General features: G+C 59.9%; 3 protein-coding genes across 6 annotated transcripts in view; 1 reads left to right on the top strand and 2 right to left on the bottom strand.

Moving 5' to 3' along the window:
* Positions 1-6: 6 nt before the first annotated feature.
* On the bottom strand, positions 7-2,994 carry ICMT (isoprenylcysteine carboxyl methyltransferase). Its single transcript, XM_014952019.1, has 5 exons — positions 2,745-2,994; positions 2,432-2,520; positions 2,183-2,352; positions 1,097-1,314; positions 7-293 (listed from the first exon to the last, which is right to left on the bottom strand). The coding sequence occupies exons 1-5, from the start codon at positions 2,979-2,981 to the stop codon at positions 111-113; spliced, it is 897 nt and encodes a 298-aa protein (XP_014807505.1). The 5' UTR covers positions 2,982-2,994; the 3' UTR covers positions 7-110.
* Positions 2,995-3,544: 550 nt separating this feature from the next.
* ACOT7 (acyl-CoA thioesterase 7) lies at positions 3,545-10,335 on the bottom strand. 4 transcript variants are annotated; one of them, XM_014952107.1, is made up of 10 exons: positions 10,223-10,335; positions 9,440-9,557; positions 8,831-8,987; positions 8,273-8,364; positions 8,023-8,137; positions 7,383-7,397; positions 6,647-6,733; positions 5,734-5,850; positions 5,328-5,512; positions 3,545-4,186 (listed from the first exon to the last, which is right to left on the bottom strand). In XM_014952107.1, exons 1-10 carry the CDS (start codon positions 10,273-10,275, stop codon positions 4,082-4,084), a joined length of 1,044 nt encoding a protein of 347 aa, XP_014807593.1. In that variant the 5' UTR covers positions 10,276-10,335; the 3' UTR covers positions 3,545-4,081. The 4 variants fall into 4 exon arrangements, with proteins under 4 accessions (XP_014807593.1, XP_014807591.1, XP_014807594.1 ...); XM_014952105.1 differs by lacking the exon at positions 10,223-10,335 and adding an exon at positions 9,689-10,127; XM_014952108.1 differs by lacking the exon at positions 7,383-7,397.
* Positions 10,274-10,397, top strand: part of ESPN (espin) — a 12,366-nt gene continuing 12,242 nt past the window's right edge. The window contains exon 1 of the mRNA XM_014952023.1: positions 10,274-10,366. Coding sequence (XP_014807509.1) covers positions 10,274-10,366 — 93 coding nt within the window. The remainder of the gene's footprint in view (positions 10,367-10,397) is intronic.

The following is a 10,397-nucleotide window of genomic DNA, read 5'->3' on the forward strand; positions in this document are numbered from 1 at the left end:
GGGCTGCTGGGAGGTACCAACGGGTTCCTCCTGGCACCACACACCGTCCCTTTCGCCCCGCGGCGCCTGGAGCTGGGGCGTTCACTCAGCCAGTCGGGTTATTGCCCACGTTACAGTTCCACTTTGACTCCTTTAATAAAAGGGAGACCCGATGGCACCTTCCTTTTGTACTCCAGGTACTCTTCGCCGAAGAAGTGAATGAGGGTGATCTCCTCCTCCTCGATCCGCTCCCTGAAGAAGCGCCAGGAGGCCAGGGCGTAGCCCACCACGCAGATGGGATTGCAGAGCAACACCTGCAAACAGACACCGGGCTGTCAGCGTCCCCCTCGTCCCCCCCAGACACCCAGGCTGCCCCCCACCCCCACCGGCTAACCCCCCTTCATTAAATTTGCCATGAGGTCTCAACGCTCTCCAAAGACAAGACAAGAATCCCAGCACCTTTTGTGGATTTTCATTCCGGGGAGAAATTAGTGCTTATGGAGAAGAAAGTGGCCTGCAGGCAGCTGCTGGCTCCTGCTGCCCTGGCTAAGAGCAGCACCCCAGCTCTAGAGAGCGTGGCCACGCTGCTGCCCGTTCAGTCTTTAAAGTCTGTTTCCAGAGAAACAAACCCAAATGCCAACCACGAGAAGAACGTGGGGTTACAGCTCCACTGTGGCTGGCTTCCAGTTTACCCTCTAGCCAGGGCCCTGGGCACCCTTAGAGGGAGTTTTCTTTGCCAGCCTGGCACGGGACTGGCTGAGTGTGACTGCTTACAGAAGGCATTTTGGCCACAGGGATGCAAGAAAACCCTGGACACCAGCTTTAGGCTAGCAGCAGATCACACCCTGAGCCTCTGAGGACATTCTGGCTCAAACCCCAGCCCCGCCGCCTCTGCCTACTCCACACAGAAAATAAAGGCAATGGGATCTTCCCAAAGATCGTGCAGGGCAGAGCACTCGGGGTTTCCTGACCGGAGAGAGGCAGGAGGGGTTCAAAATCCATGCCCAGGCCACCCCTGCTGCTGCCCCACGGTGTGCATCCCCTTAGGGGAGTGGGGCAGCACGAAGAAAGACCCGGGTTAGAAGACAGAAGTATCTGAGCGTGTTGTATACGGTACCTGTGTTCCAATACTCCAGTAAAACCATCCCACGTAAGACGGGTGCCGGAACCACCCATACACCCCACTTGTCACCAAAGTATGAGTATCCGATTTCTCATTCTGAACAATATGGTTGAAGTTGGAGCCAGCTGTGAGCATGGCCGCTTTCCTCAGACAATCCCCAAAGATCACCATCAACAACCCTACAGTACTCAGCCAGGTGATCTGCTTCAGCTCTGCAAGTGAATAAGGACCGGGTCACAACAGGTTTTTGCACAGGTCACACTCGCGGTGGGGGGGTTGCAGGAGGGGGGAATTTGGGTCGCTGGGTGGGCTGTCCCCTCCCCACCTCAAAGCGTGACAACGTGGAAAAAGCAGCCAGAGTTCCATGTGCTGCCATCCCACCACCAAAACAAATAAAAAAGAACATCCCTTGCCACGGAGTCACCCTGACACGGTGGCTGGAGGTCCTCACGACAGATCACCCCAAGGGGAACCCAGCACCAGAGCCTGGCTTTATGGCATAGAGTAAAGCCAACGTAAAGCACAGCCAAGAGGACACGCTCACCCGGACACAGGGAGCTCCACAGCCCACAAAGTGGGGAAGAGCAGGTCCCCTTCTCCCCCCCAGAAAGCAAGCACCCCAGATTGGGCAAAGAGCACCAGGTTTTACCGATTAGATTTTAACCCAGCTCAAAAGAAGACCCCCAGATGTAACGTCATTCTTTGTCCCACCAAAGCAGCTTGAAAGGTGCAGCTACAAAAGGGCTGAAGACCAGCTACGTGGCACAGCCAGGGCACAGCATGCCAGGGCAAGGGAGCTCTTCCCCCACCCGAGACTGAAACCAAGAGGCTTTGAGCACTGAGAGATTAAGGCCACCTCAAAGCCCTCCTCTGCTGCCAGTCCGGGTCAGCTAAGCAGGGATCACCAGCACTTTGCTACCAGATGGGTGGGCCCTGGGTGAGCCCCCCGCAGCTGGCACTAGCCAGGGGATGGCAAGGAGGGAGGGTGGGTGCCAGGGAAGGGCAGGGTGGCCAAACCTGGGAAGCCAAGGGATGGCAAGGAGAGAGGGTGGGCACCAGGGAAGGGCAGGGTGGCCAAACCTGGGAAGAGGAGCTTCTCCAGCGTGAACTCCACCCAGGAGGAGAGGGCGGCCAGGTTGTACTCGAAGCTGTGGTTGAGGAGGAAAGAGTCCAACGAGAGGCTGCGGGGGTTGTTGATGGCTGTCACCAGGTACTCCGAGTAGTGGAAGAGGGAGAGGGAGCACATGTACCTGCGGGAGGAAGGAGGGAGCGCTGGGCAGGGCTCGGGGGCCACAGCAGCCCCCCAGGCTCCCCCGGCCCGGCCCTTACCAGCCGAAATGGCGCCAGGCGGAGCGGCCAGCGCTGAGCAGCAGCCCGCAGCCGAAGGCGAAGCCCAGGAAGCAGGCCCGGACGGCGATCTGGAAGCAGAGGGAGAGGAGAGAGATGCCAGGCCGGGCCGGGACCCCCTGGGCCTGGCATCCCCCGGGCTGAGACCCCCCAGGCCTGGCATCCCCCGGGCCTGGCATCCCCCGACCGCCGCCCCCCGGGGCCTTCCCCTCACGCCCCAGGAGGGGTTCCCCCGGCTCCTCCACCGCCCCGCCACCCCCCGGGCCCGCTCCCCGGGGGTGTCCCCCCCCCGCACCTTGTAAAGCGGCCGCGGGTAGAGCAACAGCAACGCCGCGTTAACGCCCGCCACGTGTAGGGCGAGCGCCAGACGGCCGCGCAGACCGGGGGAGGCCAGCAAAGCCGGGGGGGAGCCCAACGCCACCGGCAGCGCCGCCACCGAGGCGCCCAGCAGGAAAGCGGCCAGGCTGGCCCGGGCCTCCCGGCCCAGCCGCCCCCGCCGCGGACCCGCCGCCGCCGCCGCCGCCGCCATCATGGCGGCGCCCGCCCCGCCCGCGTCGCCTGGGAAACGGCGGCGCCGCTCTCGCGAGAGCTCCGCCCCGCGCAGGCGCAGGGGGCTCTGGAAGCGGCGCAGCTCTCGCGAGAGTTGGGCCCTACGCAGGCGCAGTAGGCCCGGGAGCGGCGCCGTAATGGCGGCCGCCGGGGCTGGAGGGGGGCCTCACCCGCGGCTGGCTTTGATTCCGTTGTTGTTTAATATGACAAAGGGAATCGCCCCTCCCAGGGCAAAGGCGCCGTTCCCGGGGGCCCCTCGTTCCCTCAGCACCCGCCGGGGCCTGGCCCTGCGGCCCAGTACAGCCCGCACCGGGCCCCGGCGACAGCGGTACCGGGGCAGCCAGGGGGGCGGCGGGGTCGGGATCCACACCGGAGGGGTCGGGATCCACACCGGAGGGTACCGTTCTGAGAATCCCAGGGAACGGGGCAGGTGGTCTTAAGAACGCGGGAGGGGAGAGGAGCTTCCCAGTTCCTTGGGATAAAGCCTTGGAATAAATTGCTGCTACCGGAAACAATAATAATAAAAAAAGAAAAAGGCATCAGGCGTTTTATTTTGGTCAACGACAACAGACTTTATTTATGCCACAGGAATCCCGAAATAACTTAAGATGTGCACAGAGAAACTACCTAGAGATGTCGACGGAACGGTCCCAGACATTGGGTACGATACGGGGGCGCGCTCCCCCTCGCCAGCATCGTACCTAAAGCTTTGGTCTGCGGTTTTAGGACTTCACCGGCCACTTTGAACACAGCATCACAACGACTTGGCGGCCTCGCCCGGCCCTCGTGCCGCCACGTGCCTCTGCCCCGCTGCAGCACGGGCGGGAGCTCCGTTTACGGGACTGACCGGTGAAACGAGGGGCTCCAGGGGGTGAACGGCGAGCGACCGGGAAGGCTCCCGGAGCCTTTTTGGGGCGCTTAAGCCACCTAAAGCACAAGGTTTACGGCACTAAACCCATGAGCAGCGAAGCGGCCGCGCCGGCGGCGACAGGCTGGGGTGGGCGAAGGCGCGGGGCCCGGTGACGACATTTAACGGGGGAACTGGGAGGTCTGGCGGGCGAAGGCGGGGGGAGCGGGGCGGGATCAGTGCTGGGCAGCCTGCTGCATCTGCGCCTGCCGCTTGGCTTTCGTCTGGAGGTACCTGCCCTTCCCTTCCTCAAAGCGCCGCTTCTCATCCTCCGTCTCCGTCTGGCGGGCATGGAAAGAAAAGCCAAGGCACCGGTGTTAGTTCTCCCCCCCACATGCTGCCGGTGGGTACGGGAGGGAAACACGGAGAGGAAAACCTGCCCCCCCCTCCTTAAATGGGTGTTTTGACAGCGGGTGTGTAATTAGCTGACATAATTAGCTGACACAACACTCGAGGGAGCACAGAGCGGGAGGAGACCTGTGCAAGATGAACTACTAACGAACTGCTGCGTCCAGTTTTGGGCCCCTCACCACAAAAAATAAAAAGACATTGAGGGGCTGGAGCGGGTCCAGAGAAGGGCAACGGAGCTGGTGAGGGGTCTGGAGAGTAAGTCTGATGAGGAGAGGCTGAGGGAGCTGGGGTTATTCAGCCTGGAGAAGAGGAGGCTGAGGGGAGACCTTCTTGCTCTCTCCAACTCCCTGAAAGGAGGGTGTAGAGAGGTGGGGGTCGGTCTCTTCTCCCAAGTCACAGGTGACAGGACGAGAGGAAATGGCCTCAAGTTGCACCAGGGGAGGTTTAGATTGGAGATTAGGGAAAATTTCTTCACGGAAGAGGTTATCCAACATTGGAATGGGCTGCCCAGGGAGGTGGTTGAGGCACCATCCCTGGAGGTGTTCAAAAGACGGGTTGACGTGGTCCTCAAGAATATGGTTTAGTGATTTTTTTTTTCATTGCTAATTTCTTACTTATTTTTTGTCAGAGGTTGATGGTCAGACTAGATGACCTTTAAGGTCCCTTCCAACCTAGACGATTCTAGGATTCTAATGAAGAAACAGCCCCCAGCCTGCATCCCGTGTCTGCAGAGCCCTGCTGGGACCCGCAGAGCGAGGAACAGGCAGGAGGGATGGGGTGGGGACAGGGATGGGGGACAGGGGGGGCACCTCCAGCTGCAGAGCCAGCACACAGCCTGTCCTCAACCACGAGAAAGGAACACACCCCCTCACCCAGCCTCCACATTGGCAATTTTCAGAAGAAATTAAAATAAAAAACAGCCCCGATGCCTGATCTGAAAGGCTCATTCATGCCCCTTTTTTTTTGCTAAATAATGCAAGGCAAAAGGATTTGTTGGACAGAAAAGGCATCTGGGGTCTGCCTCAGGAGGTGCAGGAGAGGGGCTCGAAGCCGTGTAGGGAGAGCTCTTACCAGCAGCTGTGGGACAGGCAGGGGCTTCCCCTCCTTGCTGAGGGAGACGTAGGTGAAGAAGGCGCTGACAGCACGGTACCGACCCCGAGACTCGTCCACGAACGGGTCGGCATCCACAAAGACTTCGATTTCCATGGATTTATTGCTTGTGAAGGTCATGCGCCCCGAGATGGTGATGACGCTGCCTGGGAAGCAGAGAGGGGCCACGTAAGCAGATGGTCCCTGCATCTGCTCAGAGGAAGGGAGCGAGGGGTCCTGCTTGTTTTATGCTTAAGCCACGTCTTAAGGAGAACTTCTTGGCACAGAACAAGTCTAACTGGTGGAGAAATTTAGTCCCTGTGTGTCCCAAAGGAGCCAGGACATCACACAGCGGGAGAGCAAAGAGCCCACCACCACACCCAGGTACCTTTTTTGATCTTCTCGTGGAAGTTGATGGCATCCACTGAGGCGGTGACGATGTTGGTCTTGCAGTGGCGGGCGGCCACAATCCCAGCAACCTCATCCATCAGCTTCATGGTGACACCTGGATGGGCAATACAGAGGGTCCTGTCTCAGGGAAGCAGGTGGGATTTGGGAAAAAGCCACGTGTAGCTTGTTAAGGCCTTTGTACAACCAAAGCTACACCAAGGAGTCAGACCAGAGACTGAATCCAAATTGCAGGGAACCCCCAGCACTAAGACTCCGGTCAAGAGCACCATCAGGGTGACATCCTCACAAAACTGGGCTTAAGATTTAAGCCAGCTCTGGCTCTCCCAAATTTCTTTGAGGAAACCTCAGTCTCGCAAGGCAAGATCAGTCTTACAAACTTCCTGCTTGGAAGGAGCTGAGCCACATTGTTTGTTTGTCTTGTTTCAAAGGATGTAATTAAGCAACATCCAGCCTCGCCCCAGCCCTTGTGTCTCTCCCCAGGCTCATTCCACACACATCCACCCTGCCCTGCACCCCACAGGTGTGCCAGCCAAAAGGAAATTACTCTGGCAGATTGGACTCATTGTACACTGGGTATTTATAGTCCAAGATTTGCAATTTAAGAGGTGATGAAAAAAATGTAGGATTTACAGTTCGTCAGTTTTGGGGACCTTTTTTAAGCATAGTTGTAGGATTTACAGTTCAAGTACGTCAGTTTTGGGGACCTTTTTTAAGCATAGGGAAAGATGAAGGGTTTGTCTCAGCTGAAGCATCGCTGAACCTTACAGGCGGTGGAAAGGGGCCTGAGCCCACCTCCCAAAACCACTGAGATGCCCGAGTTGCTCTCAAACCACCCCTTCTGCTCCGGGGAAAAGCCAGCCCAGCTGCTGAGCGGGGCAGCACTCACTCACCTCCGTGCACGAAGCCCAGCAGCGTGCAGTCCGACGGTCCCACCAGGTGGATCAGGCTGGACTGGCTGTAGCCAACGGTGTGTGGCTCTGGGCAGAGAAAGAGCAAACTGGTCAGAGCTGCTCGGCCGGCACCGTACACCCCTGCCCTAAACTGCTCGAAGGAAGAAGATGTGGGTCTGGCTTGTGCAAAGCTGAAGTATGTTCAAACTAGTGTTTAGATCGGCCCCAAGAAGTCCCAAAAGCAGAGGCTACTCACCACCCGATGGGTTGCCACCTCCTTCTAATGCCCACCCACCAATTTTATTCCAGCTCAGCTTGTTTCTTCTTTTAAAGCTTTCAAGAGCCCAAAAGCAACCAGGAGTGAACTGGACGGACACGTGGCTGGAACACTTTGCCTCCTCAGGCCACCAGCCACAGACACATCTCCCCAAACCTGCCACTGAGCAGTGTCTCCAAAGAGCCACCCTTTCCCCTCGGCAAGAAGACCTCAGGCCCCACGCCCCCCCAGCCCTGGGACGTGCTGGTGACATCTCACACGCCACTAAATCCAGACAACAGAAATCAGAAGTTCTGACTGCCGACAGAGGAAAACTGCTCTCAGGAGTGGCTGTGTTTAGCATCTCTTGTTAGATGGAAAAGGCAGTTAGTGCAGGGAAAAGCCAACTGAGCCCCCAAACTGCTCGTCATGGCCTCCCCCGGGGAGGACACCCGCACGGCAGCGCCCGCAGAACCTTACCTTTTGTCTGCCTATCTGTGAGCAGGGAGAACAGAGGGGAAAAGAAAGCATTTGAGCAACTTCCATCCTGCATCAACCCCCCACAGCGATCCCCTCGCCTCTGCCCCAGGACCATGGCTGGTCCTGAAGGCCACAGCTGCTCTCCATCAGCATCACCACCACATTTCCAGAAGCCAGGGCAATGTTTTTGGTAGAAAAAGATCCCCAGCAACCCCCCAAGAAGAGCGTGACCCCCAGTTCCTCCCCATAGCTCATCCTCCCCTTCAAACACCGGCCGATGAATTTCTTGCCAAAATCTGACTTCCAGAGAGGGGCTGCAGCTGAAGAACATGCAAAACCCTCGTCCAACGCTTGCGTTCACCCTACGCTGAGCAAAACTAAATCCTGCTGCCCCAGAGCACATGAGGAATGCGAGGAGTCGTGGCAGGAACAGTGTTTCAGCAGAGGAGATCCCACCCAGCCCAAGGAGGGGATCACAGGCACCCACCCAGCTCCAAAATACCATCCCCAACGCAGTGTTTCAGAGTGTGTGCTCACAGCCCTGGGTGCCTGGGGATGGCAGGAATTGTCCTGGGGACCAGTTTGACCTCCCAGCATCGTGGAGCCATTTCCACAGGTCTTGTGCCACCCGTGGTGTTACCTGGGTTGATGACGGGGAAGATCACGTCGCCGTTTCTCTGCTTAGTTTCCAGCCGATCCAGCTTTTGCTCCTCATAACGCTTCTTCCCCTCATCCTCCTGCTCCTTTCTCGCATACTGGAAGGAAAAACCAGTAAAAACGTGGTCAGCAAAGCCTCCAGCACAGCTGGGGGGTGCCAACGGGGCCGGGTTAGTGCCATCCCCCAGAGAGGGTGAGCTCTGGTTTTGGGGGAGCAGAGCGAGCCGTCCTACCTGGATGGGGGGAACCTCGACGACCTTGTTGACGTTCTTCAGGGACAAGGGCACGTACCACAGCGTCGCCTTGTTCGTCACCTTCTTCGCCCCTGGAGGAGAGGTGGGCAGAGGGTGACCATGCCAGCACCAGCAGCTCTTTCCCCACAACCAGCACGGGGTGGGCAGAGGCTGGAGATGCTGCTCCCTGCCCTGCTGGGCTTTGGCTCGGAGCGGATGTGACAACGCGCTTTTGGGAAGGCATCTGGGCAAGTGGAGCCGGTTGCCACAGCAACGGCAGGAAAAGGGCCTTTTTCAGGCCAAGGCAGCCACGGGCAGCAAATTAGAGAGGAGGAGTTAACAGCAGATTTTTCCATTCTTTCCTAAAAACGATCAGTGGGGCTGTAATCCCCAGGGAGGCAGCTTGGCTTCCCCTCCCAGTGCCCCCAGCGCTTTCAAAAAAGGCAAGATGTCCCCTCTGCCCGATGCTGCCGGTGATGGTGGGTGGAGAACAGGGTCACCGCCACGAGGTCTCAGCTTGTGACAGTTATTTTTGGAGTTTTGGGACAGCCAACCCACCTGTTAAGATGTTTTCGGACATGACGTTGACCTGGACCTCCACGGAGTGCCGGGAGGTGTAGGTGATCTCGGCGCTGACGTTGGCCACCTCGCCGATGCACATCGGGGAGAGGAAGTCCGTCCGTTCCACCCGCGCCAGCGCGGCCACGCAGGGCTCCTGGGGACAGGGGGACAGGCAGGGTGGTGGTGGTGGTGGCAGCAGCCACGCTGTGTGGGACAGGGGACAGCAGCCAGCAGCTCCCCGGGGCCAGCCCACACCACGTGTGGCTCCGGCATTTCAACCCCCACCTTATCAGCCTGTGGCCCTACTTCCTTCCCCACCCGTAACCCACAGCGGGGCCACCTCTGACTCGCCCTTTGCAGGAATTAAAACATAAACAGCAGCATAATAAAGTTTTTTGCTCGTAAAACACAATTTCAGCAGGATGTTTCCGCTGCTGGCAGTTTGCTCAAAGGAGCAAGCGCTTCCGGTGAAGGGGGGGACAACGGGGGAGGCCCCCAGGGGTGTCCTAGGGTCTCGGGGGACTTCATACCCCCAGCAGACCCCCAAAGCACAGCGGGAGGGTTGGGATGTCACCGGAGCCGGGGGGGCACCCGGTACCGACTCACCCCAGCCTGGGAGTTGCAGTGGCGGGTGCTGATGATGGCTCCCGCCTCCTCGATCATCTTCAGGATGGTTCCCCCGTGGACGTTCCCGGCGATGTTGGCGTCATCCGGGCGCATGATCCTACCGGGGAAGGAACGGGAGAGCTCACACCCCCCCGCCATACCCCCCCCCAGGCTTGGCTGGGTCTCTAGTGCAGCCGCCCCGGAGACAACGGCTGTCGCCCTACCGGACGAGCTGCCGGGACATCTCACCACGCTGATGCCACCAACGTCACCGGCACTGCCTGCACGCCGCTTCCTGCGAGCGCCGGGGGAAACCGCCCCGAGCTTCCACCGGCAGCGGAAGGCGGCGGCGGCGTCGCTCCTCCGCCGGGACGGCCGGTACGGCACCTCGCCGGCACCCCGCCGCGGCGGGAGGAGACCGAACCGGCCACATGCCAACACTCAACCCAGCTTCCCGGACGGCAAAGACCGGAGCGGAGGCGGGAGGGCGAGGCGCCGTGGCAACGGGGCAACTCCCGGGCACCGGCCCACACAAGGGCTCGCTTCAGCACGGCGGCCATACCGGGAAGCCGTATAGGGAGAAGGCAGAGAAACCGGGGTGTGCCCTTCCCCGTCCTGCCCGCACACGCACCACCGGAAGGGCGCGGCGCCGCTTTGCCGTGCCCAGATTTGGCAGCGTTACCGGTGCTGGCAGCGCCGCCGGTAACAGCCCTCTTACGGGCCGGCCCCTGTGCCCGCCCCCGGTGTTCCCAGCCCCACGCTGCCTTCCCCCGGGGGCCGTACCTGGAAACTTGGATAGCGGCCGGCCCCGGGCCCGCGGCCCCCGGCTCCGACATGGCGGCACCGGCGCCCCGCCCGCAACGGCGCTGCGGCACCGCCGCGCCTCGCCAGGCCACGCCCCCCGCCCCGCAGGACACGCCCCTCCCTGCGCGGCGCGCCCTCTTATTGGCGGACAGCG

Source organism: Calidris pugnax, unplaced genomic scaffold (genome assembly GCF_001431845.1).
Source record: "Calidris pugnax isolate Ruff unplaced genomic scaffold, ASM143184v1 scaffold161, whole genome shotgun sequence".
Lineage (NCBI taxonomy): Eukaryota > Metazoa > Chordata > Aves > Charadriiformes > Scolopacidae > Calidris > Calidris pugnax.